Source organism: Ambystoma mexicanum, chromosome 2p, assembly GCF_040938575.1.
Source record: "Ambystoma mexicanum isolate Mex_15411 chromosome 2p, UKY_AmexF1_1, whole genome shotgun sequence".
NCBI lineage: Eukaryota > Metazoa > Chordata > Amphibia > Caudata > Ambystomatidae > Ambystoma > Ambystoma mexicanum.
The window spans coordinates 1,459,780,393-1,459,796,133 of NC_090923.1; the positions used below are offsets into that span (position 1 = coordinate 1,459,780,393).

At 47.1% G+C, this 15,741-nt stretch overlaps 1 protein-coding gene across 6 annotated transcripts in view; it reads right to left on the reverse strand.

The window, feature by feature from the left end:
* The window catches only part of FANCA (FA complementation group A), a 3,206,914-nt gene that overhangs the window by 777,418 nt on the left and 2,413,755 nt on the right, over positions 1 to 15,741 (reverse strand). For all 6 annotated transcript variants that reach the window (XM_069646037.1, XM_069646039.1, XM_069646038.1 and 3 more), the window contains one exon: positions 8,004 to 8,063. In XM_069646037.1, the coding sequence (XP_069502138.1) occupies positions 8,004 to 8,063 (60 nt within the window). The remainder of the gene's footprint in view (positions 1 to 8,003; positions 8,064 to 15,741) is intronic.

Genomic DNA, 15,741 nt, shown 5'->3' on the forward strand with positions numbered 1-15,741 from the left:
AAAGTGGTTATACAATTTCACCTTCAACCAAAAATGATAATTCTGGTGTTCTTTCTACCTCCTCATTGTTCCCAAGAGATGAGAGATTCCCATACATTTGATCCAAGAAGAACAATAACATTCTACCTTTCCAGATCAAATGAATATCAGCAGAGTGCACTGCTTTTTGTGGGATTCTCTGGATCTACAAAGAGGAGAATGATCACTAAACAGACCATCTCCAGGTGATTATGTTAAGCATTAAAACACGTTACAAGTTGATTTACAAGGATATTCCCTAAGGGTTTCCCCACCTATTCTACAAAAGTTCCTCAGAGACATCTGTTTCGCAGCAAAGGTGCTTCCTCTTAGTGGGCATCCGCTAAGCTACAATTTGGGTATCGCTGCATACCTTTACCAAATATTACCATCTCAATTCCTTGGAGGATGAGGATACAAGAGTGGGCAGGTCGTTCTTGCAAAAGGAAAAATGATTCACTGTAAGGAGAAATTACTTACCGTAATGTTCTTTCTATGGATTCTTCTCCCACAGATTCCTCATCTAACAGATAGCCCCATACAGCTCTGCTGCTCGGAAATTTTTCGACAGTGGACATAGAGGACCTCTACTCCACTGTTTGATCCATTTTTCTCGGTGCTCGATCGTCGGCTCCAGACGTGACGTCAGGCGTTGTATATACCACATCACTACGCTCCATACGGCAGTTCCCTCTTTTTCCCGTGTGCTTGAATGTTGCATAGGAAAAAGATCGGAGACCAGGTTAATCAGCCTGTAAAAAACTTGATAATGGGAAACATCCCAAGAGGGGGAAACCCCCAAGAATAAGAGAAGAATTGACCTCAGAGCCATCAGCAGGCATCCCTTCGCTTAGACAAATGCGCCAAGCCGTAAGAACTTTCTGAGCGCGGATGGATGACAGGGGCGATGAGGAATTTGTGGGAGAAGAATCCATAGAAAGAAAATTACGGTAAGTAATTTCTCCTTCAATGGATTGATTTTCTACAGCAGATTCCTCTAGCAGTTAGGACCACAGAAGCGGGCAGAAAGTGCAACAGTAGTAAAATTGCCCTACCACAACGTGCATTAGCCCTGCGGGAAACATCCAGACAATAGTGTCTGGTAAACGTGTGCAAGGACGACCATGTGGCCGTACGACAGATGTCCCTAATGGGATCTCCCCTCTGCAGGGCCGTAGAAGTTGAGACTCCTCCTGTCGAGTATGCCTTGATGCCAGGAAGAAGCTAGCTGCCTGCAGACTGGTAACATTCTGCGATGAAAAGAATAATCCAATGAGACAGTTTGCTTAGTTAAGCTAGATCCTTGCGGTACAATGAATGGGCCACGAACAGCAGTTCCGATTTTTCGAACTCAGACGTCCTACTGACGTAAAAGCTCAAGGCTCTTTTGGGATCCAAGCGGTAGAAACGCTCCTCCTCCTTAGAATGGTGTGGTGTAGGCTAGAAGATCAGTAAATCTATGGACTGAGAAAGGTGGAACTCAGAAACCACTTTTACAAGAAATCCAGGCCTTACTTTCAGGGAAACAAACACAAGGATAGGGGCTTGCAACACAAGGCCTGCAGCTCGCTAACTCTCCTGACGTGATCGCAACCAAAAAGGTTATTTTCAAAGATAACAGTCTCAAAGAACAGGAATGCATGGGCTCAAATGGAGCTGCCACCAAGAATGTCAGAACCAGATTTAAATCCCAGTCTGGGTCAACAAAAGGAGTTGGTGGAAACCTATTCACAAGGCCCTTCAGAAATTGGGCCATAACCGGTATAGTAAACAAAGAACCTTGATCTGGAGACGTCTTGAACACGGATAAGACCGCCAAATGTCCTTTGACTGTGGTAACCTGAAGGCCTACTGAGGCCATTGACAGAAGGAACTACATTACTGTAGTGGTGGGGCAAGAGATAGGGTCAATCTCGCTTTCCCTGCACCATGCCTCAAATCGTATTTACCTGCCCGCGTACAGAGATCTGGTAGACGGTCTGCGTGCAGCCAGCAACACCTTGAGTACCTCCTCCGAGAGGTCCCAGTCATCATACCTCATCCTCTCAAGAGCCACGCATTTAGGTTGAAGGACTACGGGTTCGGGTGTAGTACCAGATCTTTACAACTGGGTCAGGGGATCCGGGCACCCTGGCTATCGGATAGGTGGACTCTGTGACAAAAAGCTCCACGGTTGAGGTATCACACAGAGAGAAGACCTACTCTAGGACTTCCTGGCACACTTCCCACTCGTGTAAGACCCTGCTCAGAGCATCCGCAAAGATATTTTCTGTCCCTGCCAGATGAGCTGTCGAGACCAAGATATGGTTCTCTAACAGCCAGAACCAAAGCTGCATCGCCTCTCTGCAGAGGGGGAGGGAGTGCACGCCAAACTACTTGTTCAGGTAGTACATGGGAATCGTTTTGTCTGTCAGGATCAGGACATGCTTCCCCTTGAGAGACAGAGCTAAAGCCTTCAGAGATAACCTGGTGGCCTGCCTGCAACTCCAGCCTGTTGATGTGCAACCTGGCTTCCATCACTGAACAAAGTCCGCTCACCTGCAAGTCCTTGCAGTGAGCGCCTCAACCTTTCAAGGATGCATCCATTACTACCCCGGCCTGAGGCCACAGAGGCCAGAAAGGTTCCCCCGCCAGAAAGATTCCTGCCATTGACTCACCAAGTCAGGTCGTTGCCACTGACCTAGACACCCTGAGAACGTCCTTCAGGGTTCGGAGGTACTAGGAACACTGACCTTGTGGAAGCCATTGTAATTATCTCATTCGCAGACAGGCCTCTGGCACTGGAAAAATACAGGCGATCATGAGACCTAAGAGATGGAGGAAAGAAGCCGCTGGTAAGGTGGCTTGGTTCTGACAAAGCTCTCCTCGGGTGGAAAAGCCTTCCCTGCCCGAGTGTCCAGGACTGCCCAGATGAATTGGAGCCTCTGAACTGGTGTCGTATGGGACTTCTGCAAGTTCAGGGAGAAGCCCAGCCTGTGGAGTAATGAACAGGTGCTCCCGAGATGGGACAAGACCTGCTCCGTCTACCTCCTTCGGAACAACCAGTCGTCCAAGTACGAGAATATGTGGATCCCAGATCACCTGAGGTGCGCTTTACTGCTTTGTCTCCTATGAGGAACCTCAGGAACATCCTGTTCTTCTTATGTATCGGCACATTGAAGTAAGCATCCTGAAGATCTATTGCCACCAGCCAGTCTCCCAATGTCACCATCTTGAATTTCTTTCCTCAGGAACTTGTTCAAGGCTCTGGGGTCCAAGATGGGCCAGAGACCTTGCCCCCTGATGGGTGTTACGCTCACCTGGCTCCCACAGAGGCGTCGATCTGGACTGGACTGCTGCGGTATCCACCAATGTGACGCATAGGGCAGAGATGACGGACTGGACTGGGCCACCTAGCTTCCCTCGGTTGGCCCATAGGAATATTCTTCTGCAAGTGGAGAAAGGGAATTAACCACCCGTGGAGTTGAGCGTAAATCCCCCCACCCTGCTGTTCTCCCCACTGATCATCTTGGATGTTCCCTCTTATAGTCTCACCTGATGATTTGAAAAGATGAGCTCCCCATCCTGCATTGAGCGCACGGGCGCGTAGATAACCAGTTGCTTCACTGGCTCGAAGGAATTGGTGAGTTCCAGGACAATATTGACTCCGATATTCCCGGCAAGATGCCGTAAGTATGTAGTTCGTAAGAGTTCAAATGCCTGACTTTCACTCTTGTCCGATTCCTTGCAGGTTGCAGCTTGACCCTACTGAAGAGTTCCTCGTGGCAACCGGTAATGTTCTGGTAAGGATTTGTATTATCCAACACAGTTCGATAAAATAATGTCCATATGTAACCTGTTGCTTTCTCCCTTATTCAGGTGCTGAGAGAAAACATGAAGTCTCGGGAATAATGCCTCCGGCGGTAAAATTTGTCTTTTGTGGTGAGGAGGGTTCCCCTTGTTAGTCCCTTGTTTCTCCTTGCTGTCCTTTTGTTTCCCCTTAGGGGCCGGGGTTCGGCTAGGATGCAGTGGAAGCTGCGCCGACCCGAGAAGAAGAATAGTACCCGCGGTGGTAAAATCAGGTAAGTCTATGGGGGGTATTCCTCTGTGTATGCCCTTGGCTCACCTTGCTGTTCTTGTCTTCTCCTTAGGTGCCGGAGTGCGGCGGTAACATGCAGGAGGATGCGGTGAAATGTGAAGATGCTGCGAAGGCCGGTGAGTTCAGCGTGGCGCTGCAGCAGGTGAGGTGACGTGCATAAAATAACTTCTTTCTTCCAGCTCGAAGGCGCGATGGATCGGGAATTCAGGTAAGGATCAAAGGTATTGCTCTTGTTATAACCTTTTCTCCTTCTTTCTCCCTTTTTCTAGGAGCTCCAAACTCGAGGCGGGCGTGGCAGGAGACTGGATGCAGACTTGCAGGCACGGTGGGCGTTACGCTGCTGGATGCAGAATAACACGAAGCATGTGCTGCTCTTCGGGCGTGGTTTAAATAGCCTCCAAAGTAGCCCCAGGTAAGTATTCCTCCCCAGCCACACCCAAGTAAAAAAATAGTCCCTAGGTAAAATAGTCCCTTCCAAGCCTCGTTTGGCTTGGAGCTCTTGCAGCATGGTCTGCATCAGGTAAGTTTGCAGCATGGTCTGCATCAGGTAAGTTTTAATCTATGAGCCTGGCGCCTATGGCCCCAGGACTGACTCTCCATTTGAGCCTGGTGCAATAGGCGCCAGGACTGCACCCAAATAGCCCCTAGCGGGGGTTGTTGGGTTTGCTTGGGGTAACTTGATGCCTGCTTCTGAGGTTGCTGGACTTGGTCTGGGTCCCCGGGGGTAGGCATCATGACTGCGGGTACCAGGAAATACCAGGAATACCAGCCCAATCCTATTTGCTCGGGCGGTACCTCTTTGGGGCTTGCAGTTCCTCCTGGAGCTTCGGTTCCGGTTGGCATGGAGGAGGTGGGGGTCTGCTCGGAGGGCAGAATATAACCCCACTGCACGGGCACCAGGGCTGAGGCTTCAGAGGTAATCAACCGCCACTGGGGCCAATGCTCAGACAGCTGTCCTCCAACCGGCGAGTTGTGGGAGGGGGAAATCAAAGCGGCTTAGAGGACGGAGCCGCTGCTGTCACTGCCTGTTGGCATCTGGAAGCCCCCCTGTCCCTTCCAGAGCATGAGAAATGCTTCTGTCCTGGTGGATACTGTGGCTGCCTGAACAACTAGCCCCTCCGGGGAAAGGTGAAAGGACAGATAAAATGGATGTCCTCTAGACGGCCTGTACTTGCTGGTCAAGTTGGAGTTGACCTTGGGGATAGAGCAGGGCTGTTGCCACAAGGAGGCACACTGGGTGGGCTACAGTCTGGTTCAGTGGCATGTTGCTCTCTGTGGCGGGACCTTTGTCCAAGATATCTGTGAGCTCATAGTCCTGAAACCAGCACTGCAGAAACATTCTGTCCTAGAGTGTCAACCGCCCTGTCTACAAGTGAACTAAATTTGGCATGGGTATGAGCAGAAGTCTGAGTTTTCTGCAACTCAACATCTAGAGATTTATCTAGCCTGCTGGCATCATGCAGACCTTGTGCCAGGGCCAGGAGTTCTGCCTGATCATCAAAATACCCACCATCAGTGTTGAATATCTGCACCATGGACTTGAAAAAATCGGATCGAGAAAGCGGGACGAATGATCGATCGCTGATGGTTGGCGCGCACTGGGGGCTTGTCCTTTGACATCGAAGGAGTGGCTATCGGCGTCAGCCGGACTTTGTGCTGCAATGGCGAATCAAGAAGGATCGGGCCCTAAGGCTCCAACGAGGGTCCTAGCATCAAAGGCTTGCTCGCCTTCTTCAGTGCCGAGCCTGAAGGCTCTCCTGGCGCTGATGGTGTCGGTAAGGGTGCTACCTTGGGGTGAGGATCACTGAGCACTGATGAAGCCACCGGGACCTGCTGTTTTGGGGGCTGGCCCGCACACACAGCCTCCTTCTCGAACATCGCTAGCATTTGCGACTTAAAGTCCTCCCACTCCTGTCTAGACGCCGGCTCTGCCGATGACTTATCCCGCTCTGACATAGAGTCAGAGTTGCGTCAGTGCCGGTGATGCCTTTTCTTTTTGTGAGAAGTTGACTAAGACGAGTGGCTCTGCGAGTGGGAGTGTTTCTTCGTCTTGCACCGATGTCTACTCACCTTTTCAGGTGTGGGTTCCTCCGTCTCGGCCTACGAAGATCGAACGGTCAACCGCGCTAGTGATTTTGACAGTGGGCGGCCCAACGCAACCTTGGGTGCCCGCTCCTGAAGAAACTTTGGATTCGTCTTAACACACGATGCGCACCACTCGGTGTCGTGACCCATGCAGAAGCACCACACACAGATGTCATGTGGGTCAGTAACTGACATCTTGGCGCCACTATAAATGCAGCGCTTGAACCTCAAAATCCGAGGGGTGGATGTGGTAGCTCGCAAAGTCTAAATCGTACAAAGATTGATGAAAAAACAATGAGTGGAGTCGAAGACTCGAATAAATTCACTATGTACCTCAACAGCAGCGTGTCAGGAACTCAGAGACTTCCTGGCACTTGTGGTATAGAAGAAATCCACACAGGCTTTTTCCCTCCTCAAGATGGCAGAGAATGAGCTGATTAGGAACAACGTTAACGTTATAGTCTTCCCCCTAGATGTCGCCCCGGAGCACTCCAATGCGGAAGATGCTACACAATCGCCTTGAGGAGCATGCTGATGCTGTTTCCTTGGAATACTTTGATCCTTCTAGTCTCCCATTCCACTCGCATTCAAGCTCCTTTGTGATTCCTCATGTTTCTTCTCTGCTCTGCTCTCCCTTTTTCCTATGCTACTCACCACCTCTCCGGTTTGCATTGTATCCTGCATCCGGAAGGACCTCAGCCTTCAGTGGGACTTCTGCCTCAGATCCACTCTCCACCGTGTTTTCCTCGAACTCCATTCATTCAACTTGGACTTTGTCATCCCTTCCCTGTGATCATCAGCCTCCATCTCCTGATTCTAACTAAGGATTGGAAGGGATTTCCCCTATGGGGGTTTTCTCCCTTTGGGCTCGGCCCCAAGAGCTCCTTCCGAGCCCTGTTACTACCAGAGCTCAGGGGAGGCTCTTCTGGGCTCTGACCTGCACTCTTCACTCGTCGTCTGCCCTACTCCTCCGGCGAAGCACAGGTCAGTCCTTATACTGTCTAACTTGTCACACAGCGTGCAGAAAAAAGGAACTGACGTACAGTGCGTAGTGACGCAGTATATATACACGACACCCAACGTCACGTTCCGAGCCGATGATCGAGCACCGAGCAAGACAGATTGACAGTCGTGTCGAGGTTCACTAGGCGTCCTGTCGAAGTTTTTTCCGAGCAGCTGAGCTGGAAGAGGATATCGGATGAGGAATCTGCAGGAGAAAAGCAATCCATTGAAATGTGTTCTGTAGGCGTATTGTTCACCCTTCTCCCTACACTTGTTGGTGACTAGAATAACTTTGAGAGTCATTCAGAACTTGAAGAATATTTCAATTAGAAGAACACATGATGTTCCTTCGGTAATGTTCTTGCTGATGGATACAGCAGTCATTTCCCAGATCCCTCATCACCATCCTGCCTACCATGCTAAATTGAAATACTTAAAAATGTTTAGTAAATTGATAATTTTACATGCAACAGTTCAGCCATTCGTTGAGGTTGCCATTGGTTCATAAATGAAAGTAAGGAAAATGTCACTGGTGGTTTGGAGTATATGAATTGATGACATCAATTCTGGTATGAGACGGCACAAAGGAGTTAAATGGCGGCATCTTCAAAGCCCCTTGGCACCACCTGGAGAAAACAGCTTGGAGCAGAATGTGTCTGTGCTTGATTTCACAAGATGTTGAATCTGTTGGGCAATGTATTCATTAGAAGTAAAAAGTTTGGAAGTAGAAAAACAAATCATAAAACACAGAAAATGTTGTAGGGAGCACAAACTACAGCAAGGCAGAGGTCAAAATGAATGTGGAATAAGTGGTTCTTACCCTGAAGAAATGCTCAGTGATATTGTACGGAAGGGTATAACCTCTGGAGCAAATGTTCTTCTGCAAGTCAAAACAAAACAAGGTTGGATATAATAGGTTTGCCTTCTATATTACATTTTCAATGACAATATAAAATAATGAGTTACGTCTGTTTGGGTTTTCCCAGACATCACAAAGGGTGTTCCCCAGAGTCCGACTCCTTGGCATGGTAACAGAACACTCAGGAGCCAGAAATGAAAGTTCAACAACTTTATTAAATTTGTCACACAGGGGTTAGGTAAGTCCTAGAAAGTCTAAGGAAATCCCATTGGAAACAGCACAGAATACTAACTGAAAGTTGTCAGGAGGGGCTACATTGAAGTGCATTGGGGCCTCAATAGCGGAAGACTGAAAATCCCCAGGATTGCTTAAACTGATAAAAGGTCTCATGGGTACAGTGCTTGGTATGCTTCTTGGTTAAGATAACAATTCTTAGGGATATAATTCCCAGCTAACGTCTTGAAAATGGCAGTTTGCTAAGCAGTTAGCAGGGCACTTTATTGATAAATCCCTGTCCTATGAAAACAGCACTTTTTTGGTGCATGGAAAGCTCCTACCAACAGGTATGTTTCTACTGCTCTACTTAGTTTCTTTGTCGGGTGAGGTATATTTACCCTCAAGCTACAGGTCACACTCCTAAAACAAGCTTTAACACTCCTACTAGGATGTATTGCCCCCCACCGCCCCATGACATGGTTAGGGACTGTGTCAGGGTGAGATATGTTCACAATCTCGCCTGGCACAGAGGTCACTCTCCTAAATCAACTTCAGTACCTTCTATGAAGTATTCCACTTCACCCGGCCTACAGCTGAACGATACTCCCAACCTCTGCTTTGTAAATTGTCTTATAGCACACTCATTCAGCATCTTTTCTTCTTGGCTCTTGACCTGAAGTTGGTGTTAGTCCCCTCTCTGATCTGTATCCTAATCTGTGCCCCCAACTGCAGGGCTCTGTGCATGCTCTTGTTTAGTATGTTATGTTATGCAAACTTGTAGCGCGCACTATCGCCCAAGGACATCTTGGCGCGAGCAAAAGAAGATATACAGGCCCTACCCATGCCTAATTATTATTATTATAGAACAAGAGAGTCTTCAGCGCCCTGGGTAGATTGATTACTTAAGAAGAACAAGTTTCTTACCAACTGGTAACGTTCTTTCGATTGGATGTTCCTCCAACGTATTCCTAGATGTATTCCATCCAGCTTTAGCTGCTTTGGAAAACATTTTTGGCAGAGGGCGCTGTGCGTCGATGTTGTCGATTCGATGGTCCCTCGAAGGCCTCCGTTGAGGGTGACGTCATCGGGTATACAGGTTGCACGTGCGGCGCCAGTTGGCCTCAGTTCTGTTTTTCCACCTCACTTTTGTTCTATTGTGTAGATTGTGCCGGTAATCAGGTATCAGCCTTGCGAGAGTTGAAGTGGCTATAACCTGGAAAAATCTACAGAGGGGTATGCTGGGAGGGTGATGAGAAATACGTTGGAGGAACATCCAATCGAAAGAACGTTACCAGTTGGTAAGTAAATTGTTCTTCGAGTGGATTGTGTCCTCCAACGTATTACTCATCTTAGATAGACTCCCAAAGCAGTATGGGCAATTCTCTGGAGGAGGGAGTAGATTTTTTGATACCCTCAAATGGCTGAATATAGTACTGCTTTACCAAAATTCAGCTCCTTAGGCTGGGAAGCATCCAGATTATAGAATTTTGAAAGTGGCTATAACCTGGAAAAATCTACAGAGGGGTAGGCTGGGAGGGTGATGAGAAATACGTTGGAGGAACATCCAATCGAAAGAACGTTACCAGTTGGTAAGTAAATTGTTCTTCGAGTGGATTGTGTCCTCCAACGTATTACTCATCTTAGATATACTCCCAAAGCAGTATGGACAATTGTCTGGAGGAGGGAGTAGATTTTTTGATAACCTCAAATGGCTGAATATAGTACTGCTTTACCAAAATTCAGCTCCTTAGACTGGGAAGCATCCAGATTATAGAATTTTGAAAAAGTATGCAGCGAAGACCAAGTTGCTGCTTCACAAATGGATCTTATGGGAACACCTCTTTGAAGGTGCTGTCGAAGAGGCGATGCCTCTGGTGGAATGGGCCCTTAAGCCCTCTGGTGGGTCTTTCCCTGCTAATCTGTAGCATTCTGAAATGCAAAGCACAATCCAACGTGATATGGTTTGCTTTGACACTGATTGACCCAATTTCCTTCCGGTGTAGCCGATGAAAAGTTGATTATCCACACTAAACTTGGAGAGCCTAGAGCTCTTTTCGGATCCAACCTGTGCAACCTTCCCTCCTCCTTACTAGGATGAGGTGGAGGGTAGAATGTGGGTAGAACAATTTTCTGATTTAAATGAAAATCGGACACAACTTTAGGCAAAAATGAGGGTGTAACCCTCAATACCACTCTGTCCCTGTGGAACACAGTATAGGGTGGCCCAGAAGACAGTGCCTGCAATTCGCTCACTCTTCTTGCAGATGTTAAAGCAACTAGGAAAGCAGTTTTCCATGTCAGTAATCTTACTGGACAAGTGTGCAAGGTTTCAAACGGGGCACACATTAAGAATTTTAGGACCAGATTAAGATCCCAAATTGGTACTTGGAAAGGATAAGGAGGAAACACATTGGCGAGCCCTTTTAAGAATTATACTACTAAAGGCATTTTGAAATAGGAGCATTCTTCCGACGAGCGCTTGAAGATGGAAAGCGCTGCAAGATAACCTTTTATGTTCCCAACATTTAGACCTCTATGTGCTAGGGACAAGAGGAAGGACAGCACTTCCGGAATAGAGCATGGAAAAGGATCAACATTCTTTTCTCTGCACCAGTTGCAAAACTTTTTCCAACGGCAACGGTATAGAGATTTTGTTGCTGGTATTCTTGCCGAAAGCAACACCTCCATGACGTCATCTGGAAGGTCCCAATCCTTGTATCTCAGCCTTTCAGATACCAAGCGTGAAGGTTGAGAATCTTGACCTCTGGATGGAGAACCTGGCCCTCCATTTGTGAGAGAAGGTCTTGTCTCTGAGGAAGACGTACCGGGGGAGAGATGGACATGTCTAGAAGGATCCGGGTACCACGTTCTCCTGGCCCAATCCGGGGCAATTAGGATCATGTGGTTTCCGAATCGTCTCAGTCTCTTGATGACCTGAGGAATGAAGGGAATCGGAGGGAACGCGTATAATAGTGGGAAGTTCCATTCCACCACGAACACGTCACCTAGGGCTCCTCTCGGGGGAAATTCCCTTGAGCAATACCTTTCACATTTCCGGTTAACTCCCGTCACACATAGGTCTACTTGAGGGGTTCCCCAAAGGGCGAAGATCTCTTGAATGACTTCCTGAGCGAGTTCCCACTCGTGGGACACTGTGCTCTGCCTACTCAGAGCGTCTGCCCTCATATTCTCCTCCCCGGCTAGATGGACTGCCGTTAAGGAGATTCCGTCTTGAATTGGCCAGTACCAGAGCTGCATTGCCTCTCTGCACAGAGGTAGTGACCCTATAACTCCTCTTTTGTTTAGATAGTGCATGGTCACTGTGTTGTCCGTCATTATTAGGAAATGTTTTCCCCTGACAGATGGCAGAAAAGCCTTCAGCGCTAGTCTGATTGCTCTCAGCTCTATAAGGTTGATGTGTAGTTTGGACTCCGATGGAGACGAGCAACCGCTGATTGTCAGATCATTGGCATGAGCTCCCCACCCCATGAGTGAGGCGTCCGTCACTACTGTAATCTCCGGCCATGGCTGCCAAAACTGTTCCCCTTTTAGGATATTCTCTGTGCAATTCCACCACAGAAGATCCTGCCGAACCTTGTTCGGAATCTGAAGAAAATCTGTCATTTGACCTGAGAACTGGGAACATTGAGTCTTTAGAGCCCATTGAAGGGATCTCATCCTCAGGCGTGCTTCTGGCACTAGGAAGATGCAAGATGCCATGAGGCCGAGCAACCTTAAGAAGTCGTAGGCCTGGAGATTTTGGGCATTTTGGAATTTGGAAACCATCTGAAGAACGTCTTGAGCCCTTGACTTGGGAGGCAAGCTCTTTCCCAAGGATGTGTCCAATACAGCCCCTATGTACTGGAGCTGTTGGGAAGGTGTCATTTGTGACTTCTTGAAATTGAGGGAGAAGCCCAGTCTGTGGAGGAAGTTGCAGGTGACTTTCAGTTGATCTAGTGCTTGTTCTGCAGAACGTTCCCTGATCAAGCAATCATCCAGGTAGGGATAAACGTGAATCCCCCTTCTCCTGAGGTGCTCTGCCACCACCACCATCAACTTGGTGAAGACCCTCGGGGCGGAGGTCAATCCGAATGGCAGGACTCGAAACTGATAATGTGAGTCGCCAACTACGAACCTCAGGTATTTTCTGTGCTTGAGATGAATTGGCACATGAAAATAAGCATCCTGGAGGTCCAATGACACCAACCAATCTTGATGTTGGAGGACCTGAAGGATCTGAGAAAGAGTGACCATCTTGAACTTGTCCTTCTTTAGGTGCTTGTTCAGGTTGCTTAAGTCCAAGATGGGTGTCAGTCCTCCGTCCTTTTTGGGAATCAAAAAATATGGGGAGTACTATCCCTTGTTCCTCTCTGCTACAGGTACTGGCTCTATAGCACCTTTCTCCAGCAGGGTTAGAACTTCCTCCTGTAGGAGCAGGTCTGAAAACTTCAAAAGGTGTCTCCCTGGTGGATTGTTTTGAGGTTGCATTAGAAAAGGAAGGCAGTAACCTTGGGCTATTATTTCTAGAGCCCAAACATCTGAAGTAATGGCCAGCCATTCTTGCACATGCTGTGACAGCCTGCCTCCCACAGGTCTCTTTTGATGCAAGTCCTCAAAGTGGTTTTGTGGCGGTTGCTGCAGCCACTAATGGCAAAGAGGCTGCAGCTGGAGCTGGCTTTGCACGTTTTCCTCGTCCACCACAAGTGGCCTTTCTCTGGCCCTTTTGACTGGCCATTCCGCTCGCCTTTCCATATGAGGAGTAGTAACGATAGGATCGTCCTATCCAAGATTGTACTGGCGCACGAAAAGGCGGAGGTTGCCTAATAGCAGCTCCTAATGATTTGGATGAGAAACAAACGTGGGGTCTTGAAACATCAACAACTGAGTGTCCTGCTCCTTAGACAGTGTCAGCTGCCTAGTGAAGGCACAGAGAAAATGCCTTGCTCCCTAATTGTAGAGACACAAAAAAGAGCAGAAAGCTCCACTTCACATAGTAGGCAGCGCCAATAAATACTTCACACAAGCTTGAATTATAGCACGAAACTTGTATTTTTTGTGTAATGCCCTTAAGTGAGCCACGTGTTTCGGCAGTTCCTCTGCCTTTTTCAAACAGGGCTGTAGATAATTGTGCAAATATAAATTTAGCCACATTCAGTTACCATCACAGCACTATAAGGTACATATAACAAATAAAAATCAAACATATAAACCATGTAAATAAATAAATGTAGTGCATAACTATATATAAAAATTCAAAGATCTGTCAAGACAGAGAAATGGGAAGGGGGAAGAGGGGTGGATGATGTGGGGGAAAATAAAGGAGAAAAATACGAGAAAAAATCAATTAGAAGAATTAATATCGCAAATTCCGAGATGTCAATGTTGAATTTGAAATTGAGTTGGTTATCACATGTAAAGTGATGAATTGCTTACCCAGTATTAGAATCTCGATTGTCAAATTTTCAATTTCAAATGGTTGCTAAATAACGGGTTAAATCCCACCTGAAAAAGGCATGTTTGAATGGTCGTGAGCTGAAATTCAAATAACTATTGTGATTCAATAAGAGTATCTCTGTTTAATGGTGGAATAGGTCAAAAACAGGGGGTGAGGGGTTGTGCAAAAAGAGGCAACCGTCTTTTATAAATTAGAAAGTTAGCTGGTCCAATATTACAAACACTGTTTTTAAATTGTGCTATTTCCTCAAGTCGTGCTGAATAAAGAGTTCCCAGAGTGGCAATGGGCACCCTTAATTGAGTCCCATGCAGTCGTACCATTGTTCGTAACTCGTGCAACTAGCAAAAAACATTAGTCGTGCTTCGTTCCAAGGTTTGTGCAGCATTTTTGTATTTCCAGAGTGTCACTGGCAGTGCAATTATAAAAAGCAAATTAGAGTGAGGCAGGCAGTAATGCGCTTTTTTGTTGTTAGTCGCGTGTGAAGACGCCATTGAGAATGACCAAATGACAGGCTATCATTACTAATGTTCAGCCGCTGCATCATTCCATTCTAAACCTGTATGCAAATGATATATGCACGGGCGCCATAATAGTTTTTGCGGTGCAGATGCGATGCTTACGCATTGCCGAAGCAACCGTAAGCTGTGCAACCTGTTGAAAGCAGAAAGACGAAGACTAGCTTAGGGCTCACCTTGAAAGTTTTTATGGATTCTCCAAACGTCAGCAACAGTTTGCGTGCAGACGTGGTTGGGTTTATGTGTTGTGCTTGGGTTGCCTTGGCAACCAAAGTCCCTCTTTAGTGTCGATCCGCAGTAACACTGGCGAACGCCATATTTTGGGAAACTGACTAGAGCTTGTGTGTTAAAGTACGACATATTGTGATCAAAAGACTTCTGGGCTCATAGTAGCGTTGAACACTAGTAACTGCAATTGGAGACATAGTCATTTACAAAAAATTATGATTAGTAATACCAATGTCCATATAAGAGCAATGGTATAGCAATAATATGTATTGGTACTGTACGGTTGTTAGGCAGAAACCTGTGCAGTTCCCTTAGGGACCACTGCAAAAGGCTTAAGACTACATGTGTTGGCAGTAAACCCAATTGGTAGCAGTCTGTACCACCCAGATTCACCTGGTAGCTGTGGCTGAGCAGCCAGACTTCTCTCAAGAAGAGTTAGACAGTATATAGAGTATACAAGATAGGTACCAAAATACAGTAGCACAAGCAAACACTGACCAGAGCTTGGGTATAAATGTATATAATTATTTATTTAAAAACACACTTTGTAAAATACACTAACACTAATATGGCAAGCAAGTTCAAATACAGTCACTATTAATATATATACATCCCTGATTACTTATTGAACAAGTCTTAGTTAAAACACCACTTATTTTCAGACAGAGGTGAGCGCTTAACCTAAGATGGCACTCCAATAAGTTTATTAAAAAGGGAGGGAAAAGGCAGAATTAGGAACATACACAATACCAACACTTTAGGAGAACCAGAGCAAGTCAGAAAAGGCAGAATCTACTGAGGAGCAAGAAAGGCATAGGCCAGACCCACTCTTGAAGAGAGCAAGGCGGAATGTGTCCAAGATCACACGGTTGAATAGTACTTTTTAAGAGTCGTTGCAGAGTTCAAAAAGGGTTGGCTCAAGTGAGGAAAAGTTAGTTAGTAGGTCCCAAGTCACCCCAGGATAGAAAGTCAAGGATTTACGGGACACCTTGAACAGTCCGTTGCAAGGTAGACCACGCGGGACTCAGTACCTGAAATGGTGAGAAAGCTCCAGCGGGGACAGTTGTTCCTGGCAGCGGGTGCAAGTCGGTGCTTCGTGCAGGGGAAGAGGAGATCTCGACGTGGAGGAAAGCTGGAGGTTGTTGCACTGCCAGGGAAGAAACCAGCCGTGGAGTTTCCCGGTTAAAAGGTACTACTCTTTTATTCGCGGTAGTGGTGAAGCGTAGCTATCCGGCTGCCGGGGTGCTTGGCACGGGCGATTCGACCACGAGACGATCCAGGAAGG